This window comes from Macaca mulatta, chromosome 9 (assembly GCF_049350105.2).
Source record: "Macaca mulatta isolate MMU2019108-1 chromosome 9, T2T-MMU8v2.0, whole genome shotgun sequence".
NCBI classification, from domain to species: Eukaryota; Metazoa; Chordata; class Mammalia; order Primates; family Cercopithecidae; genus Macaca; species Macaca mulatta.
The window spans coordinates 30867517-30882216 of NC_133414.1; the positions used below are offsets into that span (position 1 = coordinate 30867517).

The 14700-nt window shown below is 44.0% G+C and overlaps 1 protein-coding gene across 50 annotated transcripts in view; it reads right to left on the reverse strand.

Annotated features, from left to right (window-relative positions):
- Window positions 1-14700, reverse strand: part of LOC695267 (supervillin) — a 271952-nt gene that overhangs the window by 66735 nt on the left and 190517 nt on the right. For 16 of the 50 annotated variants that reach the window (XM_077946126.1, XM_028826127.2, XM_077946118.1 and 13 more), the window contains 7 exons: window positions 9152-9232; window positions 5853-6776; window positions 5326-5496; window positions 4586-4620; window positions 3941-4002; window positions 3040-3179; window positions 210-305 (listed from right to left, as the gene is read on the reverse strand). In XM_077946126.1, the coding sequence (XP_077802252.1) occupies window positions 210-305; window positions 3040-3179; window positions 3941-4002; window positions 4586-4620; window positions 5326-5496; window positions 5853-6776; window positions 9152-9232 (1509 nt within the window). The remainder of the gene's footprint in view (window positions 1-209; window positions 306-3039; window positions 3180-3940; window positions 4003-4585; window positions 4621-5325; window positions 5497-5852; window positions 6777-9151; window positions 9233-14700) is intronic. The other 34 variants (XM_077946148.1, XM_077946136.1, XM_077946149.1 and 31 more) reach the window with 5 other exon arrangements.

Consider the following 14700-nt stretch of genomic DNA (forward strand, 5'->3'; position numbering starts at 1 on the left):
TAGGCAGAGAGACGAAATGTTTCCCCACGCATGCCAGCACGTAGTTATCAGCACCTTGCGCTATGACAAAACAAAATGCCACACATTCTGAACAACTCACGTCACTGACTTGTTTGTCAAACAAACGACAGACATTCAAGACTTTAGGATGTATCTGCTGTTCGGCACCTTTGCACCGGGTGCCGCATGCATCTGTATCTGTCCAGTACCTGGCAGGCTGCACAGCACTCCTAGCTACAGTGGGGCTAGGAAGTCTCGCCATTACAGGGTGGGTGCCCCCAGAACACGAAGCAGGGATAGGTTCACTTTAAAAGGAATTGCCAAAGAGGAAACATTCATAAGGAGAGAGAAGAAAAGAAGCATTAAGGACAGCATAGTTTTACATTCAGAAACGTTAAATCAAAAATTTTAACAGAATTTTTTGCTAATTATTTTTGGGGAGAAAAAAATCACGCAAGAACTTGAAAAGCAAATACAAACTCAGGAAATAAGAGATAGCAGCTACCCAAAGCAAATGGGGTAAGAATAGGTGTTCAGAGCTGGGAGGATTCACTCTGTCTTGAGAATACTTGTCTTGGTGTTAAAAAAAATTTTTTTTTAAAAAGCAAATATTAGCCATCAAAAAATCAGTAGATTATGTCTGTGTTTTAGAATACTGTTTTCAATCTAAATTTTTTCTTTCTGTGTTTTTTTTTTTTAATTTAAAAAAAAATTTTTGGAGATGGAGTCTGACATCCAAAAAATTTTGGAGATGGAGTCAGACAGTCTAGTCTGTCACCAGGCTAGAGTGCAGTGGCATGATCTTGGTTCACTGTAACCTCCGCCTCCCGGGGTCAAGCAATTCTCCTTCCTCAGCCTCCCAAGTAGCTGGGACTACAGGTGCATGCCACCTTGTCCAGCTAATTTTTGTATTTTTATTAGAGATGAGGTTTCACCGTGTTGGCCAGGATGGTCTCGATCTCTTGACCTCGTGATCCGGCTGCCTCAGCCTCCCAAAGTGCTGGGATTACAGGCATAAGCCACTGCACCTGGCCGTCTGGACTTTTTTTTTTTTTTTTTTGACAGAGTCTCACTCTGTCGCCCAGGCTGGAATGCAGTGGTACGATCTCGGATCTCGGCTCACTGCAGCCTCCATCTCTTGGGTTCAAGCAGTTCTCCTGCTTCAGCCTCCCAAGTAGCTGGGATTACAGGCGTGCACCACCACATCCAGCAAATTTTTTTGTATTTTTTAGTAGAGACGGGGTTTCACCATGTTGGCCAGGCTGGTCTTGAACTCCTGACTTCAGGTGATCTGCCCACCTCTGCCTCCCAAAGTGCTGGGATTACAGGTGTGAGCCACTGCGCCCGGCCTCAATCTACTTTTTAAAAGTATCAGTGTTCTTATACAATCTATAGGCACATCAAGGTAGATTTATTGAGCCTTAAAATGGGATTAATTTTTCTTATATTTACTGTTTTGCTCCCATGGGTGTCTGCTTCTTATTTTACACCAGCCATTCAAATATTTTCTTTTTAAAAAAACAAACTGATTTGTAAAGATTTCCTAATGAGTGCAAGGATATACTTAGCTACAAATGCACCAAGAAACTGAGGAGCAACTGGAGGAGGAACTGCAGGCAGCTGATCTAACAGCAGGTCCATAGAACGGGGCACTGACATGGAGGCCTTTTGGGATGTCAGTAACCTAATGGGATGAACTTTTTTTTTTTTTTTTTCCAGGAAGGGTGTCTGTGTGTCCAAGGTAAGCACAAAACCAATTAACAACTTCAACAACAACAACAAAACTAGGCTGGGTACAGTGGCTCACACCTGTAGCTCTAGCACTTTGGGAGGCTGAGGTGGGAGGACCACTTGAGCCCAGGAGTTTAAGATCAGCCTGGGCAACATGGCAAAACCCCATCTCCACAAAATACAAAAATGAGCCAGGTGTGGTGGTGGGGCCTGTAGTCCCAACTACTTGGGAGGCTGAGGTTGGAGGATCAATTGAGCTCAGGAGGTTGAGGCTGTAGTGAGCCAAGATGGCGCACTGCATTCCAGCCTGAGTGACAGAGTGAGACACTGTCTCAAAAAAACAAACAACGCCCCCTCAAAAAATAATAAAAATTTTCAGTCGATTGAAGCAATGATCTCTGAATGAACTACTCTGGGAAATTAATTCTGAATATATTGAAACACGTTATTCAAAACGAACTTCCAGTTGTTTGGAAAGTTATCAAACTGCAATTTAATTTTTAGAAATTTCTGGCAATTAATCCCAGCACTTTGGGAGGCTGAGGCAGGTGGATCCCCTGAGGTCAGGAGTTTGAGACCAGCCTGGCCAACATGGTGAAACCCCATCTCTACTAAAAATACAAAAATTAGCTGAGTGTGGTGGCACATACCTATAATCCCAGCTACTCGGGAGGTGGAGGCAGGAGAATCGCTTGAACCCAGGAGGCGGAGTTTGCAGTGAGCCGAGATCCTGTCACTGCACTCCATTCTGGGTGACAGAGTGAGACTCTGTTTCAAAAAAAAAAAAAAAAAAAAAAAAAAAGAAAAGAGATTTCTGGCAATTAAGAACAAAACAAACCCGTATCTTTTAGAAGGGCATACTGGGATATTTATGGATGAAATGGTAAGACCTCTAGTGTTTGCTTGAAAATAGCACAGGAGGAAAGGGGAAGTGAATGGGACACGGGCTGAGCATCGCCGGCCAGGAGGGGGCCAGGAGCGGGTGACCGTGGAAGCTGGGTTTCATCACAGGAATCCACCAAGTTTCATGTTTCTATTTTCCGTTGTCAAAGAGATTTTTAAAACACCAATATGCAGAGACAGAAACAAAATAGAACAAAAACTCCTTTCAAGTTTTTCTAGAAGATACACATCCCATTACAGTTTAGAGAGACCACAGTAAACAAAACCCCTTAGTACTAACTTCTCTGTGGCTTTTAGCTAAACCACTTCCCCAATGCCTCATTTTCATTGAACACTCTTTAAATGTATATTTTTTTTTAAAAAAAGACATTATAGCCAAGGCTGAGAAGTCCCGTGGGCACTTACGTGGCTGCGATGACCACCTCCTCGGTGGTGATGGGCTGGGTGAGGGACCTGTCCTGCAGACGGCGTAGCCTCTGCTCCACAGCCGCATTTCTTGAGCGTCGTTTTGGAACATTTTGTTCATCAAAAGATTTTTCCATCTCCTAAGATTAGAAACATTGTGGAACCCTTATAAATTCAAGGAAAGAGCTGGGCATGGTGGCTCATGCCTGTAATCCCACACTTTGAGAGGCCAAGGAGGGAAGACTGCTGGAGGCCAGGAGTTCAGGACCAGCCTGGGCAACAAAGTGAGACCCCCCATCTCTACAAAAAAATGCGTAAATTAGCCAGGCAAGCTGGCACAGGCCTGTAGTCCCAGCTACTTGGGAGGCTGAGGTGAGAACATCACTTGAGCCTGGGAGGTTGAGGCTGCAGTGAGCTATGATCACATCACTGCACTCAAGCCTGAGTGTCAGAGTGAGACCCTATCTCTAAAAAAAATTTTTTAAATAACAAAGAAATTCAAGGAAAGGAAATGAGGGTGGTAAAAAGTCTTTACTCTGTTCTCCTACAGGACCTACAGGAGGGGTCACTAATGAGAGCCTCGTATCATTGTCAGAAGTGTACACTCATGCTGTGTCCACGAGATGGCCACAATCAGCCAAAGATTAGGAAGAAAACAACAGGTGGGCCAAAGCCGGGAGGGCCTTAGCATGCCCAGAAGTGCATGAAGTAGGCTGGGGCCACAAGATTCTCCCTCCCTAAGGCTGACAATTTTTATTTTTTTTGAGACCGGGTCTCACTATGTTGCCCAGGCTGGTCTCAAACTCCTGGCCTCAAGTGATCCTCTTGCCTTGGCCTCTCAAGTAGCTGGGATTACTGCACCCAGTAGTGATCTCTATTCAAGCACGTCAGCACGGCTTACCCTGAAAAGCAACCTCTTGGCGGCAACACTTAGCTTGGCTCGTTCATCCACCTTTTCTTCATCTGCAAAAAGCCACAAATTAAAAACCAGACATCATTAGAAAAGGTAAGTTTGGTCTCCAAAAAATCTTTCAGGGCTAACCTAGAAATCTTTGAGTACAAGAATAGGTGCACCAAAATAAGAATTGGTGGTAGTTTCCCCTGGCAGGGAGCCCATTCTTTCTGCTCAGTGAAAAGGTACTAATTTCCCTTGCAATTCAACCCAGCCAAACCAAAGCAAACTCTGTCCAAGGATTTCTACTCTAACATTAGTTCAATCGAGATTTCACGAATATATTTTATGGGGGGAATTTCTTTTATTTTTAAATAGTAGCAGCAGCACAACAAGAAGAACCTGCTCCTTTGGTTTGAATTAGTTGTTTTTATACTGGTCACTGTATGATTCTCTAACTGCGCTCAGAAAGAAGGGAAAGCTCATCTGAAAATTTCAACTAGATTTTATTATATTCACAGAATGAAAACCTGCAGCAAAGGGAGACAAGATGCTCCATCATGTTATTCTCTCAAAAAGCCAAAAACCTTATTATTAAATCCAGTCTAGATGAGACAATAAAGAAGTAGGAAAAACAGGGAAACAGGTACTTGCCATCGATAGCTGGCATTTCTGAATGTGAAGTGCACCTAGGAAAGACATTAGCAAATAATAATAAATTAGCAGGTGGGAGCAGAAGATGGAAATAAAACATCATATTGAAAGTAAAAATAAAAATGCAATTAAATTCTTTTAAGAAAAAACCTGGTAGCAATTCTAGTTGTGAAAACACACATACAGTTGTGAAGTGACACTGGAGCATGTGTGCACACAATCCCAGCCAAGTACACACCCCGTGGAGAGAGACAAGGCACAAGAACAACTTATTAAACACCACTGATGACAATTTTCTAGATAAATCTTACCATTTTGTGCAATAGTATATGACACTTTAGTTTAAAACTTAAATACAACAAGTAGACGAACATTTAGAAAATGAATATAAAATTCCTCAGTTATATTCCCTGTAAAATCTGGTGAACATGCAATCTGGAATCTAATTTAACAAGAAAGTAAAAAATATTAAAAGCATTAAATGAAGAAAAACAATATTTCTTACTTCATATCATCTGAATGCAACGTAAAATTGTGTATGTATCATAATACCACTGTAAAGGCTAACATTCTTTAAAAAGACTTTTAAATAAGCCAAATAAATAATGCTTATAGATTAGATGGAAGAATTATGGAATCACCAACATCCCATATAAGTAGCATCAAGGCCATCAGTGTGGTAAAACTCCCGTGTCATTGCCATGTTCCTGGACTAGGAAACTGCACATACACACGCCTACCTATCTGATTCCTTTCGTTCTGCTGAAGTTACAGGTTGGGTTCTAAATCTCTCGGAAGTTTTTCTACTTTCACCAGGAGAAAAATAGCGTCTTGGTTTCCGGGACCCTCTCTCCCGTTCCACACTGGTGGGCAAGCCAGGTCCTTCGGCCGACCTCTCCACCCGTGATTTGCTTTTAGAATCAAAGGGCAGAGAGTATAAGGAAGGCAAACGAAGACAGAGAAAGAGAAGACAGCAAAGGATTATGCATCTGTGTGAGTCAAGGCACAGACACCGCCAAACCCCTCTTCATGCCTCTACCATGCAGGTAAGGAAGGAGACATTCCAGAGACCCAATCCGCTACTTCCCCATTAGTAGGCAGAAGCAGAGTGGTAGTTTTTGAGCCATTTTCCACATAGTGGCCCTGCACACACTTGTGAGCTAAGCTAATATGATTCAATGCAGAACACAACACAGGTCGAGGAGTGAATCATTCTGCCAGGGACGTGCAAGTGACACAGCTGGAGGGTGTGTGAAGCATCACCTACAGTTCAGGTCTCCTGCAGGCGTTGGCAGATGCCAGGAACGCACTTCGGAGCTGGGCGACAGAGACCTTTGTGTCCAGCATGCTGAGCTCCCCATAGGGCCCTTCAGTCTTGGAGCTGGGCAGCTCCAGCTCTCTCCTGGAAGCTGGGTCCTTATACTTCAAGGCCTGGAGCTGAGGGGGGCCTGTGAAATCTGACAGAGAGCGGGTACGGACCTTGCGCTTTTTCGAGGCTTCCTTGTTGTGACCAGTTGGTTTGGCGTCTTGGGACACAGGCTCACTTTGAATGTAGAGAACCATCTCGCTCCTGCCTGTCCTCTCAGTGGGCTGGTGCTGAGCTTGAGGGGGGTGCGCCATGCTTTCCGGTTCTTTCTGATGCTCTGAGGTGACTGTGCTCACAGCAGGCTTACCAAAGTCCTCGTTTCTAGAGGGATCTTCTGGGCTTCTCACAAGCCCGTCACCCTCCAAAGCCAGTAAGGTTTTCTTGCTTTGCTCGAGAGCTTCAGTGAAGAGCACATCTTCTTCTTCTTTTTCTTCTCCTCCTCCTTCTTCTTCTGCTTTTGACTCGCAGATATGGAGAACTGGGCTATCCCTTCCATCACCTTCTAGAACCTTCAAGGGAGGAGGTTTGGGGACATTCTGGGTGGCTGATGCTACCCAGCTACACTCAGATACATTTTCTGGGGTTTCTGGCGTCACCAGCTTGGCGGTGTGACCGGTATCCGCGGGTTGGACATAGCCACGGATTGGCCGTCGTGCAGAGCCTGCTGCCTTGCTGGGGACCCTATCAAAGGCCGAGTGCTCGGACTGAAATGACAGGTAATGGACTGGCGCTGGCTGGTGTCTCCTCTGAGTTATGGACTCTGAGGCGAGTTCAGGGCTGTTTCGAGCACTTTCCTCTTTCACCAATTTTTCTCTAACTTTAACTCTTTAAGAAAGAAAAAGGATTTAAGTTGCAAAGTGCGGTAACGGCCTCGCAGAAGGAAAGCAAGCGTAGATCCCAGATTACCAGCGAATGGAAACCGACCCCAAGAGAAAATAACTTGTGAAAAAGCATTTTGGTGTCTAATGTCAACTACTTGTCAGATGATCCTAAGTTGAGTTTCCAATTTGTATATGTATGCCCAGGTGGTGCAAAACTAACTGTAACCCTTGTAAAAGCTGGCAGGGGTCAGATGCTATCCTGGGAGAGAATGGGTCCCTTCTGACCAAATAAATACCCAGAAGCCACAGAAAAATGCATTAATATACACCACCAGTATGCATTAGGGCACAATGAGGCTGGTCCCTTGAATCAGGAAGCTTTCCTCACGCACAGGCCTGGAACACGGACTGTGGGGGAAGGTTCCTGGCATACAGACACCTATTGACCAAACGTTGTAATTTCATTGCCTCCTGAAAATGTAAGGGCACTCACGATTATTTACGCTTTTCATTTAGTTCAAGATACAACAACCGCCTCTCTTTTAAAGCACTCAATTAGACATTCACAAGCTTTTTCATGCAATGCAGAGTATATTCATTCATTCAGAAGGCACGTGGCCAGTTTGGGCATCATTATGAATAATTCTAGCGCCAAAAGAATGTTAGAGAAAAGATAGTTGCTGACAGAATTAATGAAGTGAACATTTCCCACCACCATCCCCCTCTCCTGCTGTTATGCTCTTAGTCAAAAACGAATCCCAAAAAAGCTGCCGGGCCCTGGGGCTCATGCTTGTAATCCCAACCTTTTGGGAGGCCTGGGCAGGAGGATCATTTGAGGCCAGGAGTTTGAGACCAGTTTGGGCAACATAGTGAGATCCTGTCTCTACAAAAGTGAAAAACAATAGCTAGGTGCAGTGGCGTGTGCCTGTAGTCCCAGCTACTTAGGAGGCTGAGGCAGGAGGCCCACTGGAATCCAGGAGTTTGAGGCTGCAGTGAGCTATGATTGTACCACTGCACTCCAGCATAGGCAACAGAGAGAGGCTCTGTCTCTAAAAAACAAAAGTAAAATAAAAAATAAAGAGAGATTGCTCCAGTTGTTTCTAAAGATATTCAAATATCTGAGAGCAAAACTGGCATCCTTTTCAAAAGCTACAGACCTTTTTCCATTACTGCAAAACAAAGCAAGAGCTCTGACCGTGGGGTGGGGTCGGACCTCTGCTCAGATCCCGGCTCAGTCAGATTGGCCTGGGTGGTGCTGGGCAACTCACCTGCCCTAAGTAAGCCTCAGTTTCTTCACCTTTTAAATGGAAATAATAGTGACATAGTGTAATATGACATTTGCAAAGCACATGGCTTAGTGCTGAGCAAAGAGTAAACATTTATTAGTGTTATCTAGTTCTTATTTTTGCTTTTTGAAGTACCATGTAGTGGGAAAGGAGACATAATTCCAACTACTTGAGAATGGAAAAATGACAAGTGCACCCTGCTAAATTTGATAAAAACTCCTATTTTTTTTTTTAACATAAGAGGCAGGGCATCTATATATGTGTCATTAAAGGAAAATCCACACAGACACACATATAGGTGGTGACTATGAACAACTCAGGAAAAGAAAACATTCTGAGTTGTTATTTTGCTCAGAAACGAGGCAGTGTTGGAGTTTTTCATACTTAAAACTTTTGTTAATCAAAAGGAGACTGAAGCGCGGCTCCAGTTCTCCTGTGGAATGCGCACTTCTGATCACAGACAATCTGCATGTTGTCCTCAGCCGAGAACAAAGTGACTGTCAGAAACTCTGTGTGGGGAGCTTTGTCCTTCCATGACTTATTCATTCTGACTCCTTCCGCCTCTCCCTGCCCCCAGTCTTAAAAATGAAATGATAGGAGGTTTTGTTTGCTTTTAAAACCACATGCCCTAAATTTAACTGTTGAAAATTAACTTCTGGTTTAGAGATGAGGAGATATGAAAGCAAGGAGGTTGGAAGGGCTGGGAGCAGTGGGGAGTTGAGCAGACGCAGGCTGGTGAGTGTGAGTCAGCTCAGGAAAGCAGCCCAGGGCCTGGCTGGGTGCTCACTACTGCCCCTCACTGGCCAGTCCTATGTGAGTTGGTGAGAAGGAAAAAGCAAAAAGGTCAAGGAAAAGGTTTGTCAATCAAGAAAGATTGAAAAAGAAGGGGAAGGAGAGATACTATCAGCATGGATTAGGGCAAGTGGAGGAGAAAAGCAAATGATTTGAAAGTAACTTCCACATGATTTTCAAGTGCACTGGTATTAAAAAAGGGCAAGAGGAGAGTGAGTGTTAGCTGATGTGTGGAACCGCAGGTCAGGCGGGAAGAAGCAACACTCATGCACGCACACCCCAGAGGCCGGCGTGCGGGTACCTGGACGGCCAGTTGATAAGTGAAGGTGTGTCCCCTTCGGAATCTTTCTGGAGAAACCACTCATGTTTGGGTTTCCCTGTACTATTGTGTACAAAAACAAAACCAGATAATCTCTATTAAAATGTCAACACATACACAGACTTTACCATAACTTAAAACCTAAAGGCTGATTTTTATTAAGAATAATCCTCACTTATAAGTGGGAGTTAAACATGGAGTACGCATGATCACAAAAAGGGAGCAGCAGACATGAAGGCCCACCTGAGGGAGGAGAGGGGCAGGAGGACAGGGATTGAAATACAACTTGTTGGCTGCTGTGCTTATTACCTGGGTGACAAAATATTTCATACACCAAAGCCTTGTGACAATTTACCTACATAAGAAATCTGCACATGTACCCCTGAACCTAAATTAAAACTTAAAAAATATAAACAAATATAAATATTATAGGAAAAAAAAGAATAATTCTGGCTTTTGAAAATGTATAAGCACATTTTGCTATAGAGTTTATATTCACTTCATGGAGTTTCCAGGACATGTGGCTCACTACTAAAATCAAGAGGTAAAAATAAATGTATCTAAGGCCATTAAATCACGTGTTTTCACAAGTAATTTTAAATTATTAGAAAGGAGTCAGTTGGCGGGGTGCAGTGGCTCACATCTGTAATCCCAGCACTTTAGGAGGCCGGGGTGGGTGGATCACCTGAGGTTAGGAGTTCGAGACCAGCCTGGCCAACATGTTGAAACCCCGTCTCTACTAAAAATACAAAAAATTAGCCGGGTGTGGTAGTGTGCACCTGTAATCCCAGCTACTCGGGAGGCTGAGGCAGGAGAATTGCTGGAACCCGGGAGGTGGAGGTGGCAGTGAGCCGAGATTGTGCCATTGCACCCCAGCCCAGGTGACAACAGCAGGACTCGGTCTCAAAAAAAAAGAATGGAGTCTGTTATAGTCACACTCTGGCCTCAAATACCAGGCAATTCTCTTGTAAGCAGCTGACTAAAAGTAAAAGGTAATTTAATTTCCATGAATTTTGCAGTGGCACATTTGTAAATAGCCTAATATAAAAATAGCATCCACGTAAAACAACACATTTCAAATAAAGAAGATAATTAAAATAAATAAAAATAAAATAAAAAATAAATGAGATCACATTTTTAGTTACTATTACACATTTTCCTTTTATAATTATCACTGAATAATGTGACCAACACAAGAGTTACAAGTACTAATTCAGGTCCATTCTGCCCATATTTATTGAGCTCCTAGTGTGTCCAAGTAATGAGCTAAGGAACGACGAAAATGAATCATAAATCAACATAGCCGTTAAAAACCTTATACCGCAGGTAGGCAAGGTCATATATAATTCGCACATTCATTCCTCAACACACGACTGAGTATGATGCCAAGCAGAATGTGAATGAGTAATTACACCAGGCTGAAGGTATTTTAGAGAAACATCATGGGTAAGGACAACCTTGTTTTAACAATGTAAAGCAAGTCATAGGAGGAACACTCAGATTACTGCCCTGCCTCCTCTTACAATGTAGGGGAAAAAAGGAAATTCTACAGGCTAGTTACAATGTTTACCAGCTCAAAACTTTATGGGCCCATCTGCAAGAATTTCTCAGCACCAGGCTGGAAACACATTGCAGCTCAAAAAGCAATTTCTAAAAGAAAATAAGAGTTATAATCCACTTAATTTTCTAAAATCATTTTGGTTTGAGTTTTAGTTGGAGGGGACAGGCAAGTATCTGGAACCGCTATTGTACATCTTGCTGAACCACTGACCTCTGTCTCAGTCTGGGCTTGGACTGATCTGTTTCTCCAGTAAGATCCTCCGGCCTTGCTACTCCTAAAACTATCACCCCACCTCCCAATCCTCTGCATCACATCAATTTTGCCCACAGCAAATAAAAAGTGAAGCTGTATCTAGAGCCATTTCATTTCCAACTACAAAGGGTCCAATTTCTCAACTTTTATTTGATGGGAAGAGTTTGGCACATCACCCGCAGCCAGGAACGAAGGCAGCGCAACTCAGTCCAGCGTGCAGAGGGAAGAGGGGCCAGCAGACGCCTGCTGTTGGAAATGACATCAAGTTCCTATAACGAATCTGCCGCCTTCACGGGGTTATGTTTAGGCTGAACGCTTTCTGTATAACAGAGGGCTTTGTAAACGAAGTGCAGTACAACTTTTTGAACATGACCTTCACTGGCAAGAATAAAACTTGGTCAGCATCACCATCAAACTCCATCAGGGGCTTGTGGAAGCATGTTGGGTCAGTATTTATAAAATGGAAATCCCACACAGACACAGGGGACTTGCCGGGCTGCATTTGCTTGTTACACCTGAGATATGGAACCAGTCAAAAACCAAAGGACTACCGCCAGGGTGGTGAATACTCAAAGTCTGAGTATATAGACAGTCTCAGACTTACAATGTAAGATTTATTGACTTTAGGATGTTGTGGAAGCGATAGGGATTCAGGAGCGCTTGTGCTTAGAATTGTGAATTCTGTTCTTTTCCTGGGCTGGTGCTGTGTGGTGTGACGCTCCCCTGCGATGCTGGGCAGAGGCAGTGAGCCGCCGCTCCCAGATTGCCACCAGCCACACAGCCGTGGGGGGAACGACCCGTCCCCACAGTGTGCTGCATGGCCAGATGGCTCTGTCCAAATCCAAGCTAATGTGAGTGTTCTGAGCATGTCTGAGGTAGGTTGGATGTATTAAATGCATTTTTTGACTTAATGTTTCCTTTGTTTTTCTGACTTACAATATTTTCAAGTTATGATGCATTTATTGGGATGTGACCCCATCGTAAGTTGAGGAACATCTGTAAAATAAATCCGAATGTATGTAATAAGAAACAAACAGGCCAGGTGTGGTGGCTCACGCCTGCTGTAATCCCAGCCCTTTTGGAGGCTGAGGCGGGAGGATCCCTTGAGGCCAGGAGTTCGAGCCAGCCTGAGCAACATAGCAAGACTCTGTCTCTATTTAAAAAATTAAAAAGTTAATGAAAGGTGGTGGCATGCGTCTGTAGACCCAGCTACTCAGGAGGCTGAGGCACGAGGATCCTTTGAGCCCAGGAGTTTGAGGCTGCAGTGAGCTATGATTGCACCACTGCACTCCAGCCTGGGAGACACAGTGAGACTCGGCCTCTAATAATAAATAAAAAAATAAATAACAAATGTATGTGAAGGTGTCATGCCTAGGACATAATAAGCCTTTTAAATGTTTTTCTTATTTTCTTCCTTCTTCATAGTCAACACAGTAATGAAAGTTTACAAATTTCTCTTTTTATGTTTTGAAGACATAATACTTAGGAGACCCAATTCAGAAGTCATGCGATTTTCAGCAGAGTGAGTCCAGCCTCACTAGGAGGGCCTGAGTTTGTCTTTAGTACATTTAAAGCAGGAGTGATCTAGAAAAGCATTTCTCCAAGTAAGGGTTTCAGGATCCTTGAGGTTGGCTATGACACATATTTGGGTGAGGTTATCTGCCATACAAAATGAAAATGCGAGAGGGATGAGGAGAGGTCTAAATCAGACACCAACGGTGCACAGGCTCTCCTGGGCACTGCGAAGTGATGATCTCACAGAATGCAGCCACTTCTGAGTCGTGCAGCAGCATCTATACTTTGGTCACTCCCTTCTTCCGTCTCCCACTTCCCCCATCAGACTTCTTAGCTGAGTTCTCCTCCTCACCCCCACTACACAGAGCCCCAGGTGCTCTTGACATTTCAGCTTGGATGTCTAATAGACGTCTTATATTTACATGCCCAGAAAATGAACTCTTAACTTCCCTCTGTCCCAGCTTGTACTGGAGTCTTCCCTATGCCAAATCCCTGCTTCGAGCTGCCTTGGCCAAAAAATTGAGACTCACGTTTTACTCCTCTGTTTCTTTCAAACCCCACCCCTACCTCATCAGCAAGTTCTCCTGGTTACCTTCAAAATATAACCTCTTTCCACCACCTGTGCTGCCATCATTCTAGTTCAAGCCACCACCGTCTCTCACCTATGTCACCAGGATGACCCCCTCATTATTCTACCTGGTTTCATCCTGGCCCCCTAAAGTCTATCTTCCGCTTAGCAGCCAGCGTAATACTTTGAACTGTAAGGCAGATGGATCATTCCTCTTGTTGAAACCCTCCTATGGCTCCACATATCAAGTAGCGCCAAACCCAAAGCCCTTGCGGTGGCTCTGAGGCCCTCCCCGATCTGTGGTCTCACTAACATCACCCCTACCGCCCGCTCCGTTACAGCCCTCTCTCCTCACTAGGATGTGACAGCCTCTGGAGAGAGAGACTTCGTTCATGTTCATCTCCTCCGCACTCAAAGCTATGTGTGGCGAACAGCAGGTCTCAGATGCTCATGGAATGGACGAACTGGTGAATGACAATCTCCACAGCGACTCTATGAGGTCTTCTCATCCCCACTTCATAGATGCAGACGGTGAGGTGCAAGGGAAAAGGACATTAACTGCCCACAATCACACAGCTGGTAACAAAAGGATGGGGCTCGGACCCAGTGCAGCAGGAACCCCCAGCCTGCACCTTCCAGCCTTCCAGAGCAACAAGCTTCCACATTCTGGAAAATGGCTGCTTCCTTGGCTTGAATGGGTAAGAATGAGGTTGGGATGCCAGTGTTCATGGACTCCAAGGTTAAGCAAGGAAGACACCAAGAACTTCCCGGTCACAGCCACAACCCTGACCGGATGTGGATCTCTCTCTAGTGCCGGTTCCACCGTCAGCAGAATTACCCGATTACCTATGAATTCTGCAGAACCCAATTACCTTCTTCCTTTGTTTCTCCAATGAACAGCATAAAAATCAATGGAGTCAGGCATTGGAAGGTTGTGGACTGAGCTTTCCACCTCGGAGCAGCACAGCCTGATCATAATACTGAGAGGTTGGCAAAGCGATGCCCAACTCGATTTTAAAATATATCATCCATCAAAGTACAAAACTTACTTCAGGGGTGCAGAGGGCATTGTTTTGGAGGATAGTAAAATAGCAGGTGAGTTTTTTAAAAAACATGAAGGAAAAAAGAGATCACATCTGAATTATGGTGGTTATTTTTCTCTTTTATTTTCTCTTCATTTCTTTTAATCTTGTGTGACGTTATTTCATGAAGTCTTGCTTAATTATTTTTGATAAATTAAGTTTGCTTAAGAAATTAACAGTGGGAGATTTGCTTTATACAACCTAATGAGCTGAACACAGGATACTGTGAGGATATACCAGTCTTTGCACATGGAGTCAAGAATCAGTTCTGGTAGACAGAGGCACAAAGGATCATGGAAATGTTTCCTATCCTGACTGGGATAATGGTTATACATTTACCAAACTCACCAACCTGCATCCTTAAAATCTGTGTATCTGATGCAAATTATACCTCATTTAAAAAATATGTCATCATTGGGTTACAGAGTAAGGACTTCTTTTTTTTTTTTTTTTTTTTTTGAGACGGAGTCTCACGCTGTTGCCCAGGCTGGAGTGCAGTGGCGCGATCTCGGCTCACTGCAAGCTCCGCCTCCCGGGTTCCCGCCATTCTCCT